We start from the raw sequence: 21,053 nt of genomic DNA, 5'->3' as shown, positions 1-21,053 counted from the left end.
TCCCGGAGGTGGATTAACCGGGTGGCAACTCGCTGCAACGCCTGCCAGTGTCCAGGTTCAGGCCGTGGAACCGTCCGGGTCCCGCCCCCGCCGCGGGAGGATCAGGGCTGAGGATTGGCTGCCTGGGGAGGGGGTGGAGCTCCCGCTCGTCGGTGGGCGGGGCTGATCGCTGGCGGTAAATACCGCGCCACATGGCACGGAATAGCGGGGGCGGTGTGCGGAGGGCGCAAGCGCATTGAGAGGCGGCGCCCACGGTCTCTGCGGCTCCGCCGGCGAATTCTCGCGAGAAGATGTTGGGGGCGGGACCTCGGCGCCGGGGGCGGGGCCGTGCCTGGGGAGGGTCCGCTAGTCGCGCGGCCGCGGCGGCGGAGGCTGGCGAGGTGAGGAAAGGGGCGCGGGGACAAGGTGAGGACAGGAGCGCGGGGCAAGGGCGTGGGACGCAGCGTGCGGCACTCGGTCCCCAGGCGGGGACGGGCCGGGGTCCCGCGAGTGGGGCGCACTCTGGCCGGCTGAGGGCGCGGGTCGGTCCTCTCCGCCCGGCCTTGGCAGGTCCGGCGCGGCCCGGGTTCGAGTCCCTGCACCGGCTCGCTGTGTGACCTTGGCCTGGCGATCATCCTCTCTGAGCCCTCTGCTTGCGGGGTCCTGGCCCGCAGGATGCGCGGAGAAAGCGTGTGGCCGCCTGTTCTCCTACCCATCTGCCGGCCACCTCTCCTCCGGCGACCGAGCTCCTGGCCCTGCCGGCGTTAGCAGTTTTGTTCTTTGGCTGCTTGAGCATCTGCGAGCAGAATCAATAATTGTTGAGAGATGACAAAGGTGCTGCAGTGTCCCGCGGAACCCGTCCAGAGGCGCCCTGGCGGTGGTTAGTGTGCGTTGCCCCGCGGGCAGAGACTGTGCACCCACCCAAGCCTCCCGGTCCACACCTCCCCCCCCAGTGTGCGGGCGGCTTTCTGCTCCAACTCCGCTTCCCTTCGCTGTGTCAGGCCAGCAGAGCGCAGACCCCAGCTCCAGAAGGAGGTGGCAGAGCATCACCTAAGTGACCCTTTGCTCCAGTCGGAGCCCCCCTGCCTCTTCAGGGGGAGGAAGCCTTGCATGAGCCGCTCACAGGAGGACCTATCTTCTCTTTGGGCTCTTGGCCCAAAGGCATGGCTGGCAAGCCCCTGGCCCACACAGGGGTTCCGTCTGGCAGGGCACACAACAAGCTGTAGTGTTTTCACAATTATTAAATTATTTATTTTATAATCCGACACCGGAGGGACTCGGAAGACCCGGGATGAATAAGAATGTGAAGTCCCGGCGTCTGTCTGCGGGTGCCCTGCATTGTCACCAGTGTTCTGGGTATCTGGGAGCAGCTTTCTGGGCTTTCCCTGCCCCCACGGCAGGACCCGGCTTAGCCTGGGTCAGCCCTTCTCTGGGAGCATCATGTGTTGGGAATGTGAGTCAGCGCTGGTGTCTGGGTGGAAGGAGAGAAAACAAGGATCATTTGGAAATTGCCATGTGAAATCCCCTTTTTGTGGGTTTGAAGTGTGTCTGTCTGGGATGACAAGGGGCTTGCACATGAGTCCATAGGACTTTGTGTTGAGGCTTGCAGGCTGGCAAGGTCGGCTCACCCGGTGCACCCCAGCTCCATCAAACCTCCAGTCACTGCAGGGCAGCAAGTTGGGCTGGATAGTGCATATCCAAGGGCCTTGCCCTGGGCTGGCTGCTCCATGGTCAGCCTGGAGCTAATGCAGGGTGGCTGGTGCTACAAGCCACATGTTGGCAGAGTGAGGGAAGAGGGAGCAGCTCAGCTTAGTCGTTGAGTTGAAGTTTTCCACAGTGGAGCGGGCCTTGGGGGATGAGTTTGGGGAAGATTCTGGTGGAGTCAGTATGCAACATTTTGAGACAGACTTCTTTTACCCCTCATAATAGGTTTGAAATTCGTCTACACTGTGCACATATTGACAGTTTGTTTCTTTTTTTTTTTTTTTTTTAGTATGAACTGTCCTTTACATTTATTGCTTGTATACACATGAGATTATAAAACTCAGTGGGAGGAAGAAAAAATAATGGAAGAAAAAGTTACCTGCTTTACAATTTTAAGAACAGCTTTTATAACTTATTATAATTTTGGGGGGAGTACTTGGAGTGGAACCAAGAGTGCTTTACCACTGAGCTACATCCCAGCCCTTTTTATTTTGAGACAGGGTCTTGCTAAGTTGTTTAGAGCCTCACTAAGTTGTTGAGGCTGGCCTCAAACTTGCAATCCTCCTGTCTCAGCTGGAATTACAGGCATGCGCCACCATGCCCAGCGACAGTTTGTTTCTTAATATCACAGAGTAGCAGCAGAGTGGTGGAAGTGGAGATGTCTGAGAGACGTGAGTTGCCCTGTTCCTCCTGGAATGGGAATTGGGTGGAAGGATGCATTTATGATTGGGAAGAACCTAGAAAGCCAAGCTGGGGAGTTTGAGTTTCATGTCCTTGGAGAGGAGCAGTTGAGGTCTGGGATAGAAGATGGTTGGATCTGTATTCCAGACAGGCTAGTCATACTAGTGGAAATAGGGAAGGTGGATTTAGGGCCTAGGGAGATGCGGACTGTTGGGTAGGCTTACAGGGGGAGGGGGTGTTGAAGACAGTTGCTGAGAGAATGGGGGGCTGCAAGAAGCTAGAGACTCGCCTGGGTGGTGGTGTCTTGTGGGCTGCGGGGAGAGGCAGAGAGAAGGCAGAGGTAGCTGGATGTCTTGAATGGGTGCTGAGGGCATTGTTGGCACCTTTGATGATGAATAGCTGGAGCAGGGTGGGAGCAGGAGAGGGGAAGACGTAGCCCACTGTGGGGCTGCCTGTGGCCAGGCAGGTCACTGTCATTCTGCACAAGTATCAAGGCTGGTGGGTGATTCTCTTCTAGAGAGGCCCAGGGCTGAAGGTGCCATAGGTAGAAAAGAGACTGGTTATTGATAATTCTGAAACAAATGCAGCTAATCTCTAATTTTAAAATCTTTAGTTTCAAGTTTCAGATTCTTTCTCTTCAGAAAGTAGCTGTAAGCTTCACACCCAGTTGGTGGCTCTAGTCAGGGCTGGTGCCTGGAGATAACTGACCTTCTAACATAATGCTTCCTGCTGTTAACTAAGGAGGTGGTTTCTGTAACTATTTAGAAACTTCAAAAGTATTTCAGACAAGAATGGGAAACACCAGGCACCACTGAGAATGGGCGGGGGTGGGGGGCAGGTGCACTGCTATTCAGAACACAAGAGGATGCCACAAGAAAGCTCCAGAACACGACCAGTGGGTCTTTCCCTCCAGGCAGGAGGATGGCTAAGTCTTTGGGGAATCTGAGAAGCCCAAGAGAAAAGACCTAAAAATATCAAGAAAGGGGGACCCTGGCAAGAAGGCCTGGCTGGATCACTTACTAACAGAGTTCGTAATTAATAACCCTCTCCCAGTGTTCAAAGCACCCAGGTCTTTTACCCCCATCCCTGAAGTGTGCACAGCTAACCAAGGACACCGAAGGAGCACCTTGATGTGGGAGCCCAGGTGGGGCACTCGCCTGGGGGCAGCAGCCAGTGTGCAGGAAGGAGACCCGGGAAGCAGACGCCCCTGCTCTGCAGTGAAGAGGAGAGAAGATATTGCAGACATGGAACAAGGATGGAAAGTTTTACCAAAAAAAGGAATGTTCAGAGATCCAAAAAGAGAACCCTTGGATATAGAGAGTGACCGTGGAAATAAGAAACCCAGTTTGCAAGTAAAAAATAAAGTTGAGAAACTCTCAGAAAGTAGAACAGATGGCAATCACAAGGCTCTGGGTTCAATTCCCAGCACCACAAAAATAAAATAAAAGTAGCACAGAAAAGCAGTGAGATTGGAAGAAAATGAGAGAAAAAAAGAAGAAAATCAAATAATTAGTTCAGGAAATCGGCAGCTAAATAGTAAGAGTTTCAGCAAGAAAGAATTGAGAAAAGAGCATGAAATCATTCACAGAATAACTTCCGGAACCCACATACTTGCCAGACTGAAGGGGCCCCAGTGCCCAGCACCGAGGATGAGAGCGCAGATAGCCCTGGTGTGCGGGGCTCCATCCTCACCCAACCTGGGCAGGAGGATCTGGGGGTGAGGGATGCTGTCTCAGACCGAGACTAGTGGAAGTTTGGCATGCAAGGGATTCATCTGAAAGTGACGCTGTCAGCTCCAGAATTTAGGTGATGAGTGAGGTGGAGAAAGATCTCTGAGGCCCTGAGGCCCGCTCCAAGGCACCCTGTTGCAGGTTCACAGAACACGGGGACATAGAATCTGTGGTAGCTTTTAGCAAAAAATAAATAAAAACAGACCATAGACAGGTCCCCACTCACCAAGAAGCAGCATGGCTTTGGACTCCACAGCAGCCTTGGACACTAGAAGATCAAAGAGCCATGCTTTCAAAATTCTGAAGGAAAACATTGTCAACCGTGAGGGGCGGCAGGAGGGTAGAATTGACATCTCCAAGAACTTTCCCAAATTTGCCACCTCTGAACTTTAAGGAGGTGACTGGCCAACATGCCATCCCCGCAAGTGCGCCAGAGAGAGATGGGGGTGGGGAGACAGCTGGCTGCAGGCAGGGTGGGGCCTGGTGCCTGGCAGCTCCCTGGGAGTTGAGGTCCCTGCCCTGAGCCGCTCACAAAGCTCCTTGAAGGGACGTTTTTTGGAAGAAGGAGATGATGAAATTAACAGGACACCCGATGTGCTGGGACATCTGCAGAGGAGATTTAAACCTTGGCAGAGTTGGGGCTGGATTAGTGATAAGTGCACGGAAAACAAAGCAAAGAAAAACATAAGACTGTTATTAGTTCCCAGGAAAATAAACCATTGTGCGGGCAAAGAAAAATAATTACCGTGTCCAGGACAAGCTGTGAATAGTCTCTCCACACTGGTGACAGTGTGGGTAAACACTCACTGCTACTCTAATTGGAATGATATGCCTGTGTGGGGACCAGGTGGGGAGGGGATAGCAGGCTTGTGAAGGGTCAAGGGCGGGGGAAGGGAGCTCCATTCTCACCTGCCCTAGTGAGAGTTCAGTCCCCAAACAGAACAGCTAAGTGGTAGCTCTGAGGCACGTGGTGAGCAGGAGTCACACACTAAGATCAGCAGATTAGCAGGTGAGGGTGGGGGAAGGAGGGAAGGCCTGCTGTGCTTCCTAGTTGGGGACAGTTTAACCCCTTGATGGATGTGCAGGTACAACACTGTCACCCTGCAAAGGCTCTCCCAGCAGCCCTTGCTTTGGTGGAGCGGGGAGACCAGTGCCGCCTGTGTTGTGCACAGGGCCCTCTTAGCAGGCAGAACTTACTTGTTCTCATTTCCCTCTTTATTATTGTCCTTGTTCTCTGTATCCTGTCTCTAGTCCATGGACACTTGTCAGAGACTTGGTGCTTTTTTTTTTTTAAGCCATTTTTGTTTCTTTTAATGTTTGTAAAGGGATTTTTAAATGGAACCACAGGTACAGTGCTAATGAGCCCTCTTCACCTGCCACTGGTTTCAGAAATGAGCAGGGTCCGTGGTGTCTGTTTTTATTAGCACAGCACCTCCTTGTGTCCTCGAGGCACTGCCCAGAGCCTTGAGGACACAGCTGTGATAAGCAGGAAGAGACTTCCCTCCTGAAGTTTCCGTTTTGTGCAGGTGGTGATGGTAAGCAGACAGATGTGACTAGGACCCGAGGTGGGAATGATGCTGTGGAGAAGCAGGAGCTGGGCCACAGGGTGGGGCTGGGAGCTGCCTCCTTGAGATGCCCAGGGAAGGTCTCACCAGGATGAGCTTTGGGATAGCTTGGGCGCCCTCCAGCACAGGGATGGTCCGTGCAGAAGCTGCAGTAGAAGCCTGCCCTACTAAGCAGCTGATGAGCTGATGAGACCTTGACTGGAGTCAGCAAGGAAGACAGGGATAGGAGATGAGATTACTGGGTTGCTAGTCAGAGCCGCTGGAAGGGCTGTAAGTGGGAAACTAGAGGATACCAATGATTGCAGGATTTTTTTCCTTTCTTTCTTTTGAAACTGGGATTGAACCCAGAGGTGCTTAACCACTGAGCAACATCCCCAGCCCTTTTTAGTTCGTATTTTAAGACAGGGTCTCACTAAGTTGCTTAGGGCCTCATTAAGTTGCTGAGACTGGCTTTGAACTCATGATTCTCCTCCTCAACCTCTCGAGGGACTGACATTATAGGCATGCACCACCATGCCCAGCTGATTGCAGGATTTTGAGCAGAGATTTTGAGCTGACACAATCTGCTTTTACCAGGATAGCCTTGGCTCCCGGGTTGATCACAGGGCAGGAGGGCAGAGCAGGGAGAGGGTTTGGAGGCTGATGCAGTGGCTTGAGAGCTGACGGTGGCTCAAACCATGGCAAGCATGTGGGCAGTTGTGGGCTGAGAAAGGGTGGGGTCTGGGTAGATTTTGCAAATAAATCCCCCAAGCAGGTTTTTAAGTTTATCAATGATGAAGTATATTATTATTTTCCTTTGAAATCATTTCTTTGAATTGACTTAACTCTTGTAAATGAGTTATCTTTTGGATCATGCAAGAGTATTTGAATATTGTGTGGAACAAGATACAGTAGACCCGATCCCTGTCTTCTGAGAACTTGAAGTCTGGTTTGGGAATCAGGCTGGTAGAAAGGTGCTAAAATCTCATCCACTTGTAAGATGGCAACTGAGAACATGGTGATCAGGAAAGAAAGAGCTTATGTGGTCTGATAGCCCAGGTGCCCAGGCCCAGCTCTGGGAGGAAGTCTTTATTTCAAAGGCCAGACCTGCACTCCATTTTCATTCAGGTCTTCCAGGACATAAATTAATGTTCTGTTCTCATCAATGTGACCCTTTATTACTTATTTTTATCTGTATATCCTGTCAGATTTAGTTTGCAGGGTTAACTAAATACAATGAAGTAATTTATAAGCAAATAAACCATCATCATGGCGAGATCTGGTTTAATGCAGCCCACAGTGTAAATTGCAGAGCTGGGCAGCTCGGGGTGTGCCCAGTGTGCCTGTTGACCCCAGTAACAGAAACTCCCACAGCAGTAGAGCTGCAGGGGATTATTTGTCTTATATAATGTTTGTTAAGCTGTAAGAGCAGTAAGTACTTTCTGATCTTTTTGCCAGTAGCATAAATAAATAAAACCTGAAACATTCTTGGACTTCTCAATGAAGGTCATGTCACTTGATTTTAGAGCGTGGCTGTTTGGACACGAAGGAGCTAATTTTCTCAGAAATAAAGGTAATAAAGAGCCAAATGTTTAATAAAACCCCACCAATTCTGCATCAGTTATACCACAGAGGCCAGTTGAGCACAGCAGTTGGAACAGTTGGCTCTCAGACCAGTGGCCAGAGCTCAGGTGCCAGCTTGCTTGCTATCTCTGCAGATTTGGGCAAGCTAAAGCTTTTCTTTCTTTCTTTTTGTGTGAAAACTTCTTAGAACAAAAATTTTATTTATGTATTTTTGCAGTGCTGGGGATGGAAACAAGGGCCTTGTGCATGCCAGGCAAGCACTCTGCCACTGAGTGAAACTCAGATACAAGTAACATGCCAGGCTGCTTGCCAAGCCAGGACTCAGTCTCTGACTCTCCCTTTTCTCCCAGCTCCTAAGTGTTCACATGAAAACTTCTGCACCAATCATCTTGTAGAAGTCTGTGAGAGCTGGACCATGGACCACTGCATTCTTTTTTGAGGGGGTAGGTACTGGGGATTGAACTCAGAAGCAGTCGACCAAATAGTTCCCATCCCTATTTTCTATTTTATTTAGAGACAGAGTCTCACTGAGTTTCTTAGAGACTCTTTGTTGCTGAGGCTGGCTTTGAACTTGCTATCCTCCTGCCTCAGTCTCCCAAGCTGCTGGGATTACAGGTGTAAGCCACTATACCCAGTGACTACTGCATTCTTGTTGAGAACTTTCAGCCTCTGGAGATCAACTTCATGAGACCACTGGCTTTTGTTGTTGTTTTTTACTTGGAATTGAACCCAGGGGCGCTTTACTACTGAGCTATATCCCCAGTCCTTTTTACTTTTTGATACAAGGTCTTGCTAAGTGACTTGGGGCTTTGCTAAGTTTCTGGGTCTGGCCTTGAACTTGCCATCTTCCTCTCTCAGCCTGCTGAATCTCTGGGATGGCAGGCATGTTCCACCATACCTGGTGACCATAACTTGTTAAAAATTTTAACTTTAAGTGAAATGTATTAAGATACTATTTACACACACACACACACACACACAAAATTGCATTTATAAGCGTTCCACTAAATGGATGCGGAAGCACTGAGCCGTGGAGCCATTTGGAGGCAGCAAGGTGGGCTTCTTCCTGCCAGTTTTCTGTGCTCCTTTGTAGTCCGAGGAGACTGCTCTTACTTCTCTTCAGCTTCCCTTAGGTGGAATCAAACAGCGTGCGCTCGTGTCTGGCAATCGTTTTCCAGCATGTCTGTGAGATCTGTCTGGTGCGTGTGAATCACTGGCCATTCCTTTTTATGCTGGTGGTGTTCATGGGATGAGGATCCCACAGTTTGTTTATTTACTCACTCACTGATGGCGATCAGGGTGGTTTTCTGTTTTTAACTATTTTGAATAAAGCTACCATGAATGTTCTCGTACAGATCTTTGTATGGACAGGTGCTCGTTTCTCCTGAGCACCTAGAAGTGGAAGAGCAGGCTGTATGTCTGCCTTTACTGCAGACCGCCAGGCTCTCTTCTGTGGGGACTGGACCATCTGCGCCCACACTGGCCCCACCTGTCTGGCATCCTCACCAGCAGACGGCCGTCTGCTTCATCTGGGCTACTCCAGTGGTGGGAGGCGGGTATCTCCCTGGTGGCTAATGATGATGAGCACTTTCCTCCGTGTATTTTGAATATTGAACATCTTTTGTGAAATGTCTGTTCCAGTTTTTTTTTTTTTTTTTTTTTTTTTTTGCCATTTTTTTAATTGGATTGTTTGTTCTTAATTTAGATCTAAGAGGTTTTTGTGTGTTCTGAATATAAATCCTGCATTATGTGTATATTGAGAATATTTTCTCCCAGCTTATGGTCTGGCTTTAAGTTTTCTTTCTTTCTTTTCTTTTCTTTTTTGTCACTGGGAATTGAGCCCAGAGATGCTTTACCACTGAGCCACATAAGCAACCCATTTTATATTTTCTTTTCAGACAGGGTCTCATAAGTTGCTAAGGACCTTGCTAAGTTGCTGAGGCTAGCCTGGAACTTGGGATCCTCCTGCCTCAACCTCCTGAGTCGCTGGGGTTACAGCAAGCACCATTGTAACCAGTTCTGGTCAGTTTTCTTAAAGGTGAAATTTAAAGAGCCTGAGTTAAGCTGGATACTGTGGTGCATACCTGTAGTCCCAGCAGTTTGGGAGGCTGAGGCAAGAGGATTGCAAATTTGAGGTCAGCCTCAGCAGTTTAGGGAGGCCCTGTTTAAAAAAAAAAAAAAAAAAAGTCAAAAGGCCTAGGGATGGCCCGGCAGGGTGGTGCACACCTGTAATACCAGAGATTTGGGAGGCTAAGCCAGGAGGATCACAAGTTCAAAGCCAGCCTCAGCAAAAGTGAGGTGCTAAGCAACTCAGTGAGACCCTGTCTCTAAATAAAATAAAATAGGACTGAGGATGTGGCTCAGGTGGAATGCCCCTGAGTTCATTCCCTGGTACAAAAAAAAAAAAAAAGGAAAGGACTAATGATGTAGCTTAGTGGTAGAGTGCCCCTGGGTTCAATCCCAGTGCTAAAAAAACAAAAAACAAAAAAAAAAAACACCTGAGTTCACCAAAACTTTCTCATGGTTTGTGCTTTTGGCATCAGTATTAGTCAGCTTTTCATTGTTGCAATAAATACCTGAGAAAACTATTTAGAGGAAGAAGGATTCATCTGGGCTCCCAGCCTCAGTTTTCAGTCTGGGTTGGCTGTTCCATTGCTCTGGGCCTGAAGTGAGGCCCAACATCGTGGCGGAAGGACATGTTGAGGAAAGCTGCCTGGTGCATCTGCCCGGAAGCAGAGACAGAGAAAGGGTGGAGCTCAAGAAATACTCTTCCAGGCCACACCCCCATTGACCTACTTCTGCCAAGGAGGCCACCTCCCATAATTTCCACCACCTCCCATAATGCCATGAAATTAGGAATCCATCAGTGCACGGACTGGGGGGCAGAGCCCTCGAGACCTAGTCACTTCCCCGAAGTCCCAGCTCGGAACGTTGCTGCATTGAGGACCAAGCCTTTAGCATGAGCCTTTTGAGGACTTTCCTGATCTTACCCTCTGGAGTTTTTATAGCTTGGCGTTGTGTTTAGGGCACTGGTCCATTGTGAATAAATTTCCTGTATGGGGTGAAGTTCAGTGTTGAGTTTCATTTTTTTCCCCATGCAGATATCCAGTTGCTTCAGAGCCATTTGTTGAAAATACTCTGAATTCACGATCCTCCTGTCTCAGCCTCTGGAGCCGCTGGGATCACAGGTGTGCGCCACCGCACCCGGTGCTAAAGCTGGCTTTGAACTTGCAACCCTCGTGTCTCACCCTCCTGAGCTGCTGGGATTACACACATGTGCCACCATGCCCAACTTTTTTCCTTGTTGAAATGCATTGACACTTCTGTTGAAAATAAGTTCTCCACATATATGGGGTCTCTTTCTGGACTTGGCGTTTGTGGACGTGTCTTCACATAGCTTACTGTGCCCTTAGCACTGCTTTGCTACTTGCCAGCTTTACCATCGGTCTTGAAATGAGCTACTTTAACTTCTTCAATTCTGTGCTTCCTTTTCACTTGTTTTGGCCATTCTAGGTCTTCTATATTTCCTAGTAAATTGAAAAATTAGCTTTTCAGTTTCTCTGGAAAGCCTGCTGGGATTTTGATGGAGACTGCCATGCTTCTAGAGCCCAGCACTTAGGGGAAAGGACTTCTTTATGTCAAGGCTGTTATTGCACATGTTTGACACAGCTCTTCATTCGTTTAGAATCTCACTATCTCCATGCAGCATTGTGGATGTCAGTGTGGGACCCCTACCGTTTCATAACTGAGTAGTTATTAGCAATCTAAGATTTGTATGCCACACTTCAACAGTCAGTCAGTTTGATTGGTCTTTAAATGAATTCCTAGCATTGGTATAGAATATCTTTTATGCATCTTGCAGAATTTCCCGACAGCTGAAGAAGGTACTTGATTTTGTTTATACCACCTTGTCACGCTTTTTGAAAGTCTCAGTATTAAAAAAAAAAAAAGTTCTGGCCTTAATACAATAAAGTTAGTGGCAGCTTTATTCAAAAAGAAGGAAATTGGGCTGGGGATGTGGCTCAAGCGGTAGCGCGCTCGCCTGGCATGCATGCGGCCTGGGTTCGATCCTCAGCACCACATACAAACAAAGATGTTGTGTCCGCTGAAAACTGAAAAATAAATATTAAAAAAAAAAATTCTCTCTCTCTCTCTCTCTCCCTCTTTAAAAAAAAAAAGAAGAAGGAAATTACCCCAAAGTCCATTATTGGGAAATAGGTTAACAGTGGTATATTCATACTGTGAATACTACTCAGCAATAAGAAAAGGAAATTTTTACTGACACAGACCTGTATTGTTATGCTAAGTGGAAAAAGCCATACACAGTGGCCTGTCCTGTGTGGCTCCATTTATATTCTGGAAAACAGCTTGGCATTGCCTGGAGCTGGGTGACCAGGCAGAGGATGAAGGAACTCTTAGGAGTATCGGAAATGTTCTGTGTTTTAATTGTAGGGCATGTTTGCCAAACCTCGCCCAACTGTACCTTTAACAAGCAGAGGGGATTTTATTGTGCGTAAGTCATACCTCCATAAATCTGGCTGAAAAAATGAAAAAGATCAGAGGTGCCAGAGTGACTCAGTCAGGAAGGAATGGGCTTCCCACAAACCTGGCTGAGACGCTGGGTAGCTACATGGGAAAAAGTGGCTTGTGGGCCGTCCCCTGGAATACCTGTCAGACAGGCTGAATGTCTCCATGTTTCTGACATCCTTGCCACGTGCCGAGTGTGTTGGCTTCCTTTGCTTAACACTGACTGGTTTTCATTGGCTGGATCACTTCTGTTTACTCTCTGCAGTGAACACGTGCCTGCAAAACCCCCTGACTAAATGGCAAAGCAAATGCTAGTATTGGGCTTCTCCAGAGGATCAGAACCAATCAGATGTGAGGGCTGGTGTGTGAAGAGATGGATTTAAAGAATCGTCTCACACACGATTATGGAGGCTGAGATCCAGACCAGGAGAGCAGTGATATAAATTCCAGTCTGAAGGTGTTACTGAACTTGGGTTCTTGGATCCAGAGCTGCAGAAACGAACAGTGGACCTAAGGAGACTTTAAACACAGCTAAGGGTTTATTAAGGACATCTGCCTGAGCTAGAAGAAGACAGCACAGGAGGACAGAGACCCCAGGCTGACCCAAGCAAGAGCAAAGGTACAGAGCTTTTATGGCAGCTGCCAGGTGGGCAGGAACTGGTCTCTTGTTGTAGCCACAGGTAGAGGTGGGCCTGTCCCACCTGCGTTGTTCTTTATCATACCTCCTCAGGCCTCAAGTGTCTGGTCACTGATCACTACCTGGGTGTGTGTGTGTCACTGTGCTAGCAAGGTCCAGGTGACTGTGGTTACTCCAGTGACTGCTCTATGGCCCTTAACACCTGGAGTGGCCCTGATCATCTGGGAGAGTCTCTATACTGTTATTTTCTGAATAGTGCAGACCCAGCTTTGTCTGGTTCAGCTGGGGTCTCTGCTGACCACATAGTCTCGGAGGGCTGGGATGACTTTCCCAGCCTTGCATCTCTTGGCGTGCTATGTCACTCCTGTGACTTTAGAGACAGTTGCCTTTTAACTACTGATTTTCTAGTATGGCTGTTGGGCCATGAGGCCAAGAGTTGCCTTGGCTTTTTATTTCCCTTGATAATCCTAAGGTTCCTGTTTTTCATGGGGTTCCCTCACTGTCAAAGGCTGGAGGAGACTGTGTCCCCTCTTACAGCCAGCCAGGCTCAGAGAGCAAAGTGTCTTTTGCCCAGCCTTTGGTGCTGTTTGAGCCCCGTGTGGGTTGGCTGAGACTCACTCATGATGGGGAGGGCTAACTGCTTTGTCAGCCAGCTGATGCACGTGTTCATCTCATCCAGAAACACAGACACAGGCAGAATAACATCTGACCAATTGGGTGAGCACTCAGTGCCTTTGCATGTTACCTAATCTCTTGGTACCATAGCCATTGGCTCTGCTTTAAAAATGTGGGAAATGCCTCATTAAGGTCTTTTTTTAAAATTGAAACAGGGTCTTGCTAAGTTGCCTAGGGTCTCACTAAATTGCTGAGGCTGGCCTTGAGCTTGCAATCCTGCCTCAGCCTCCCAAGCCTCTGGAATTACAGGTGTACACCACCATGCTCGGCCTTACTGAGGTCTTAAGGTGAATCTGGTGTGACTCTCGCCCTGCTCAAGATGATGGATGGACTGGATGAAAGGCAGCTGAGACCACTGCTGCCCACCACCAGTGGCTCCTTCTGCCCCCAGCTTTTGCCCACTGTTGGTGTGAAGCCTTGTTGAGACTGGTTGGGCCCCAGCATAGGTTCCTGCCTTCTAAGCTCCCAAGTCTACCCATGGCATTGTGCCTTATGTGTCATGTGCGAGAACAGAAGTGACCTAACAGCCCACTCCAAGCTAGAGGACAACTCATCTGCCCAGCAGCTGTTTGGGTTTAAACCCTGTGCTGTTGTCATAGTATGTAGGGGACAGGAGTCCCTCCCAGAGCTCTCTGGCTAGAGCGTTTGAATGAGCCTCTGCTCTCGAGTCTCCCTGGGGAGGTAGAGGCCAGGCCTCTCCCTGTGATGCCGCACGCTCCTGCCGCAGGACACCAGGGCTTTGTGTTGACTGTGTTTTTGAAATACTGGGAGATCTGCCTTTGGAAATAGTGCCCTTATTTTTTTTTTTTTTTAATGGAAAGTGCTTTCTGAGGTCAGTGCAGTTCCTGTTTCTGAGGCAGTCGGATCGTGACCTTGGTTCTCAGCCCACCTGCTCCCACATGGTTGCCATGTCTCTCTGTCGCCAGGCAGTGAAGTGCTTCCTGGTCTTCAGGTTGGAACTGTGTGGCCCCAGGGCCAGAAGTTCCCAGATGCCCAAACTGCTTGGGGCTGGGGTGCGGCTCAATAAGTACTAGAGCACTTGACCTAGTGTGCAAGGCCCCGGGTTCCATTCCCAGCCCTGCAAAATAAAAAGTGACACTTGGCGATCTTGTTGGTAGCCCTTTTCCTCCTTTGCTCTTGCTCCTTGCAGTTCTAAGAACCGCAGCACTGCACGAGTTTTAAAGTAGCAGAGTTCCCTCTTCAAAGGACTCTGCCCTTAGAGCTGCCTTGTCCTCAGTGGGTTTGTTGCCACAGCTGCTGTTTATGTGGCTTGTCTGAGGTTAGAAATGACAACACGAGGCCTTCCCTTGATGTTAAAAATGAATCGTGGCCTCTCAGACCCATCAGTGACTCCCTCTGCAGCCAGAATTGAAGGCTTATCCCCATGATGTGAAAGGCCTGGGAGGGACTGCGCCCAAGCAAGTCTGGTCACACATGGACTCAGAGCCACAGGGCCTTGGATCAGTCACAGAGTTGAGTGGTGGACACACAGGGCTTTGGTTGTCTGAAGGGAATCTCAGGGAGCAAGACAGAATGCATTCCCTACCCTGTTTTCATGGACACCACTATACATTTTTAAAAACTTAAATGTTTGTTTAATAGCTGACTGCAGGGAAGTCAGTTGGCGATTTCGGGCAGGTCTCTGGAGCAAGGGTGAGTTGTGGCCTCAGCGGCAGGCCCGGTTTCAACCTGCGCTGGAATCATGTAGTGGACTTCACACCCACCCGGCCAGAAACACACTGGCCTGCGTTTTGCTGTATTTCTTCAACAGCACCCAAGAGCCCTGTATAGCTCCTGTTCTTTCTTTTTTTCTTCCCCTAATTTTCTTTTATCGTGGAGTTGAGCACATTCCCTTGCACAGCCATCCAACACCCATCTCCAGAATCTTCTCATCTTGCAAAACTAATGCTCCGTGAAACACTAACTCCACTCCTTCCCTCCCGCTTCTAGACTCTGTCTCTACCTATTTGTCTGCTCTGACTACTTCACATATGATATGTGTCCCTTTATATCTCTTATTTTCCTTGGCATAATGTCCTCCAAAGTTCACGCATATTGTAACATGTGTCAGAATTTCCTTCCTTTTTAAGATTTGAGTAATATTCCATTGTATGCAGAGACCACGGTTTGCTTACTCATTTACCTGTGAATGGGCACTTGGGTTGCATCCATGTTACTTTAGCCACTGTGATCATGTTGCTGTGAACACAGGGTACAAATAACCCCTCAATATCCTGCTTCCAACTCTTCTGGGTATATTCTCAGGAGTGGAATGACTGGGTCATAGGTTAATGCTGTTTTAATTTTTTGAGGACCCTCCAAACTGTCCTCCATGGAACTGCACTGTCTCGCATCTCACCAGCAGAGCATGTGGGCTCAGTGTCTCCACGTCCCAGTAGTTGCTGTTTTCAGATTTTTGACAGTTGCCACCCTAATAGGTATGAAGTAGTACGTTGTATTTGTTATTTGTTTTTGTTTTGTTTTGCAGTACTAGTACCAGGGCCTCCAACATGCTAAGCAAATGCTCTACCTTTGAGCTACACCCCTAGCCTTTAAAAAATAAAAAATAAAAATGTTTATTTTTTTTAAGAGAGAGAGAGAATTTTAATATTTATTTTTTAGTTTTCGGCGGACACAACATCTTTGTTTGTTTGTGGTGCTGGGGATCGAACCCAGGCCGCACGCATGCCAGGCGAGAGCGCTACCACTTGAGCCACATCCCCAGCCCTAAAAATGTTTTTTGAGACAGGGCCTTCCTAAGTTGCCCAGGCTGGCCTTGACCTTGTGATCCTCTGCCTCAGTCTCCTAAGTTGCAGGAATTACAGGTGTGCCCTACCACTCGTGGCTCTCATTGTGGGTTTTTTTTTTTTTTTTTTTTTTTTTAAGAGAGAGAGAAGAGAGAATTTTTTTTTTAATATTTATTTTTCAGTTTTCGGTGGACACAACATCTTTATCTTATTTTATGTGGTGCTGAGGATCGAACCCAGCACCCGGCGCATGCCAGGCGAGTGTGTTACCACTTGAGCCACATCCCCAGCCCTCTCATTGTGGTTTTGATTTGCATTTCCCTGATGACTAGTGATTTTGAGCACCTTTTCATGTGCTTATTGGACATTTGTATATTGTCTTTAGAGAAATGTCTATGTAAGTCTTTTGCCTTTTTTAAAATTGGAGTGTTGTTGGGTTTATGAGTTCTTTTTATATTTCAGATGTTAATCCCTTATCAGATATATCATTTGCAAATATTTTTCCCATTCTGTGCTTTTTTAATCCTATTGGTATTAATATCTCTTGTTGTACAAAAGTTTTTAATTTTATGAAGTCCAATTTGTTTATATTTTGTTTTGTTATAACTCCTTAATTTTTTATGTAGTTATTTTTCTGGCCAGTCCAAAATAGACCTGGTCCCTTGCATTTTCAAGAGTTTTTAAATTACAGATTCACTTTCTTCCATGAGAATAGGGCTGTTTCTTTGGGGAGTTTGTGGTTTTCAAGGACCAGTCCGTTTCATCTAAGCTGCTGGGTTGTGAGCATGTAGTTGTCCACGCTGCCCACCCTCTCTACCTGCAGGCTCCGTGTCATCTTATTCCTGGTTATTCCTGGTGACCGTTTCTACCACAGTCAGTCTTACCAGAGGCTTATCAATTCTGATTTTTTTTGTTGTTGTTGATTTTTCTGTGTTTCCCTGTTTCCAGATTCATTGATTTCTGCTCTTTCCCCTGTTCCTCCCGCTTGCTCTGGTTTATCTTGCTCCGGGTTTATCCTGCTCGTCCTTCCCAGCTTCTCGAGATGGAGCTGGTTATTGATCTGCAGTTTCCCTCTTTGCTTCTGCTCTTGGCACTGCTCCACCTGCAACCCATGGAACTCGACACGTTGCCTTGGCATTTTCATTCAGTCTTGTGTGTGTTTTATGATTTCCTTTAAGGCTTCTTCAACTAGAGAATTATTTAGAAGGGGGTCATTTAATTTCCAAGTGTGGAGATTTTCCAATTATTTTTTCTGTTATGGATTTCTAGGTTTATTCCTATACAGCCAAAGGATTCTGTATGATTTCAGTTCTTTTAAGTTCATTCAGGTTCCGTCTACCATGGTGATGTTTTGGGATGCTTCGGGGGGAAGCATGTGTTCAGTTGCTATCAGGTGGAACATTCTGTGACTGTCAGTTGGATCCTACTGGTTGCTGGTGTCATATCCATGTGGATTTCCTGTCTAGTAGTTCTCTCATCAGCAAGAGTGGAGTGTTAAGTCTCCCACTAGAATTGTAGATTTGTCTATAGATCCCTTAGCTCTGTCAGTTTTGCTTTGTGTGTTTTGAAGCCCTGTTGTTTGGTGCATACACATTTAGGATTACTGTGTCTTCCTGGTGGGTCAAACTTTCTGTCATTATGTAATGTTTCTCTGTCTTTAATAACGTTTTTCCTTCTGAAGTTTACTTTATCTGATACTAACATAGCCACTCCTGCTTTCTTTTTATTTATGTTGCATGACTAATGTTTTCCATCCCCAGGAAAGAGGAGTAAAGAAAGTGGAGTGCCAGCCACCCCACCTCCACCCCTCTCACTCCGCCCACTGATGCTGGTAGGGGTCAGAGTGGGTGGAGCTCAGCTCCCCACCAGGCCCCAAGGTGGCCATGCAAGGAGGAATCAGAGTGCAGCTGTCCTGCCTCTCATCATCTCCTCCCACCCTGTTGATGCCAAGTGGAGTCGAGGCCCAGCTCCGCAGCAGGACCACACTGGCACTGTGCTGGGGGTGGGCAGAGCACCTCCTGCTCCCCTGGGTGGGGATGGGATCAGCTCCCTGCTTGGCCCTGCCAACACCAGCTGGTGCCCACTAGGGGGTCAGGGATGTGGCACCTGCTTTTGTGGGGCTGGAAGATCAGTCCCAGGGTGGCCCTGATGAACTCTGGGGGTAGGTGCAGTTTCTCATTGTTCTTTGGCTCGAATAGAACTGTTGTTACCCAAAAGATGTTTCTGTCATTAGTCCACTGTGGACATACTCCTGGCCTCAGTTGTGGGACTGCTGCCCTTCTTCCTCAGGGATCCTCCCCCTGACCCGGGCTTACCATATGACCCTGAGATCCCACACTCAGGAATCTACATGAAAGAAGTGGATTCTCTGCCCTTTCCACATCAAGGAGGCCCTGACTCTGGTGGGTTTTTTGGTCCACATCTGCTTGGCAGGTTTTTTTGGGTTTTGTTTTTAGATGAAGTTATCTTTAGCCCTTTTTTTTTGGTGTCCGGGATTGAACCCAGGGGTACTTAACCACTGAGCCACATCCCCAGCCCTTTTAATATTTTTTATTTAGGGACAAGGTCTCACTGAATTGCTTAGGGTCTCCTAAGTTGCTGAGGCTGGCTTCGAACTCAGGATCCCCCTGTCTCAGCCTCCCAAGCCGCTGGGCTCACAGGCGTGTGCCACTGTGCCTGGCCATCTTTAGCATTTTTATCAACTTAGCTGCAGCCTCCTGGTGACTGACTTCCGATTCCCCCTCCCTCCTCTTCTTTTGTCAAAGCCTTCTCTTCACAAGGATCAGTCTCTGAATTGGTTTCTTTAGACCATCCTCTTTTTCAGTTGTCGCTGCTCTCCTCCCTTGTCACACTTATTTGTTTGGCCCTGGTGGGTGGCATTGGCCATAGTCACACAAAGAAGTTGGAGTGACTGATGAGGCCCCTAAAGGAATCTGAGTGTGGGATGGAGGTGGGGTGGGAGGGAGGGCAGAGGGTGGGCCTTCTGGGTGGGAGAGAAACGGCTCACTGGATCTCAGCCTCTAACCCCGCGTTTCTGGTCTCTCCAGGTTCGTCCATTAGGGCCATGCCCCATGTCTCCATGAAGCTGAAGTGAGGGGTCCAGCTGCGGGCCCAGCCCTGGCCAGGGCAGCATGACCAAGCCCCGGCTCTTCCGGCTGTGGCTGGTGCTGGGTTCCGTCCTCATGATCCTGCTCATCATCGTGTACTGGGACAACGTGGGCACCGCCCACTTCTACCTGCATACATCCTTGTCCAGACCGCACACCCTGGAATCCCTGCCCACCCCCGGACAGCAGGAGGAGAAGGAGTTTGCATCTGATGTGGATGAGTTTTTGGATAAGCTCCTAAGTTCCGGCTCGAAGCAGAATGACCTTTCCAGGAAAAAGACGGAGCAGCCCTTGCCCGCCTCTGGCAAGCCGGCGTTGAGCCACATGGAGGAGAGCGTGCGGGGCTACGACTGGTCCCCCCATGACGCCCAGCAGAGCGCCGACCAGGGCCAGCAGCAGGCTGAGAGGAGGAGTGTGCTGCGGGACTTCTGCGCCAACTCCAGCCTGGCCTTCCCCACCAAGGAGCGCTCCTTCGACGACATCCCCAACTACGAGCTGAACCACCTCATCGTGGACGACCGCCACGGGGTCATCTACTGCTACGTGCCCAAGGTGGCCTGCACCAACTGGAAGCGCGTGATGATCGTGCTGAGCGAGAGCCTGCTGGACGGCGGCGAGCCCTACCGCGACCCGCTGGACATCCCGCGCGAGCACGTGCACAACTCCAGCACCCACCTGACCTTCAACAAGTTCTGGCGCCGCTACGGCAAGTTCTCCCGCCACCTCATGAAGATCAAGCTGAAGAAGTACACCAAGTTCCTGTTCGTGCGCGACCCCTTCGTGCGCCTCATCTCGGCCTTCCGCAGCAAGTTCGAGCTGGAGAACGACGAGTTCTACCGCAAGTTCGCGGTGCCCATGCTGAGGCTGTACGCCAACCACACCAGCCTGCCCGCCTCGGTCAGCGAGGCCTTCAGCGCTGGCCTCAAGGTGTCCTTCGCCAACTTCATCCAGTACCTGCTGGACCCTCACACCGAGAAGCTGGCGCCCTTCAACGAGCACTGGCGGCAGGTGTACCGCCTGTGCCACCCGTGCCAGATAGACTACGACTTCGTGGGGAAGCTGGAGACCCTGGACGAGGACGCCGCCCAGCTCCTGAGGCTCCTCAAGGTGGACACGCGGCTCCACTTCCCCCCGAGTTACCGGAACAGAACTGCCAGCAGCTGGGAGGAGGACTGGTTTGCCAAGATCCCCCTGGCCTGGAGGCAGCAGCTCTACAAACTCTACGAGGCCGACTTTGTGCTCTTCGGCTACCCCAAGCCCGAAAACCTGCTCAGAGACTGATCCCCTGCCTGAGCGCGGCTCCTTCAGCTCCTTCAAACTGAGCAAGGGTTGGGGCGTCTCCCGCGGACAGGGCTGTCCTGGGGTTTCCTCCCAGTTTGATGCAGCCGGAAATGCCACCGCTCCCCGGGGGAGACCCCAGGGGGAGACCGCGGGGAATCTGGGCCGCGGCACACACACTCCATTTTTTTTTAAATAACCCATGGTTTTGCAATCCGGACTCATTGTTTACTCCACAGCCTGTATTCATTGAGCACTGTTAATACTGTTTTGTAAGATTAATATATTTCAGATATTTAATATGAAAGTGGGAGGAAGCTGGAGTAAAGCGTGGCACCCGAGCTCTCACCAATCTCGTGGTTTTTCAGATCTGGAAACACATGCATGCAAGGTGGGGCCTGATGGTCAAGGGGCTCCAGACCTACACACTGCGATGGAGGAGGGAGGCATCGGAGGCGTCTTCAGTGGAGAGAAGGTGCCTAAACTTGAAGTTGGGCTGTTTAACTCAGGTTTTTGTTACTATAACAAAATCCCCAAGGCTGGGTGATTTCATAAATAAAAGAGGTTTGTTGCCTCACAGTTTGTAGGTTCAAGGGCCTGGTGCTGGCATCATCGTGGCTCTGGTGAGGACCTCAGGGCAGGTGGCAGTGATGGGACTGTGTGTGAGAGGGAGAGATCATATCAGCAGACAGGAGGCCAGAGCCCGACAGGATCACATCCTCCTCTGAGGTTTCACCCACTCAACCTAAAGACCTCCCTCGCCCAGACCTACCTGAGCAAACCCAACACATGGACCCCGGTTACCACACCCACTCCCATACTATAGCACAGGCCTTGCCTGTATTTGTAGAAGGGCAGCA

At 49.3% G+C, this 21,053-nt stretch overlaps 1 protein-coding gene across 3 annotated transcripts; it reads left to right on the top strand.

The window, feature by feature from the left end:
• Positions 1–328: 328 nt before the first annotated feature.
• Chst12 (carbohydrate sulfotransferase 12) lies at positions 329–20,541 on the top strand. 3 transcript variants are annotated; one of them, XM_076840351.1, is made up of 2 exons: positions 329–380; positions 18,856–20,541. In XM_076840351.1, exon 2 carries the CDS (start codon positions 18,940–18,942, stop codon positions 20,194–20,196), a length of 1,257 nt encoding a protein of 418 aa, XP_076696466.1. In that variant the 5' UTR covers positions 329–380; positions 18,856–18,939; the 3' UTR covers positions 20,197–20,541. The 3 variants fall into 3 exon arrangements, with proteins under 3 accessions (XP_076696466.1, XP_076696465.1, XP_076696467.1); XM_076840350.1 differs by having other exon boundaries at positions 341–405; XM_076840352.1 differs by lacking the exon at positions 329–380 and adding an exon at positions 10,338–10,410.
• Positions 20,542–21,053: the final 512 nt, after the last annotated feature.

The sequence above is a fragment of the Callospermophilus lateralis genome, chromosome 19 (assembly GCF_048772815.1).
Source record: "Callospermophilus lateralis isolate mCalLat2 chromosome 19, mCalLat2.hap1, whole genome shotgun sequence".
In the NCBI taxonomy this organism is placed as follows: domain Eukaryota; kingdom Metazoa; phylum Chordata; class Mammalia; order Rodentia; family Sciuridae; genus Callospermophilus; species Callospermophilus lateralis.
This window is presented reverse-complemented; position numbering and strand designations above follow the sequence as displayed.

Coding starts and splice junctions, on each gene's coding strand:
- Chst12 (XM_076840351.1), top strand. CDS start 18,940: ATGACCAAGCCCCGGCTCTTCCGGCTGTGGCTGGTGCTGGGTTCCGTC.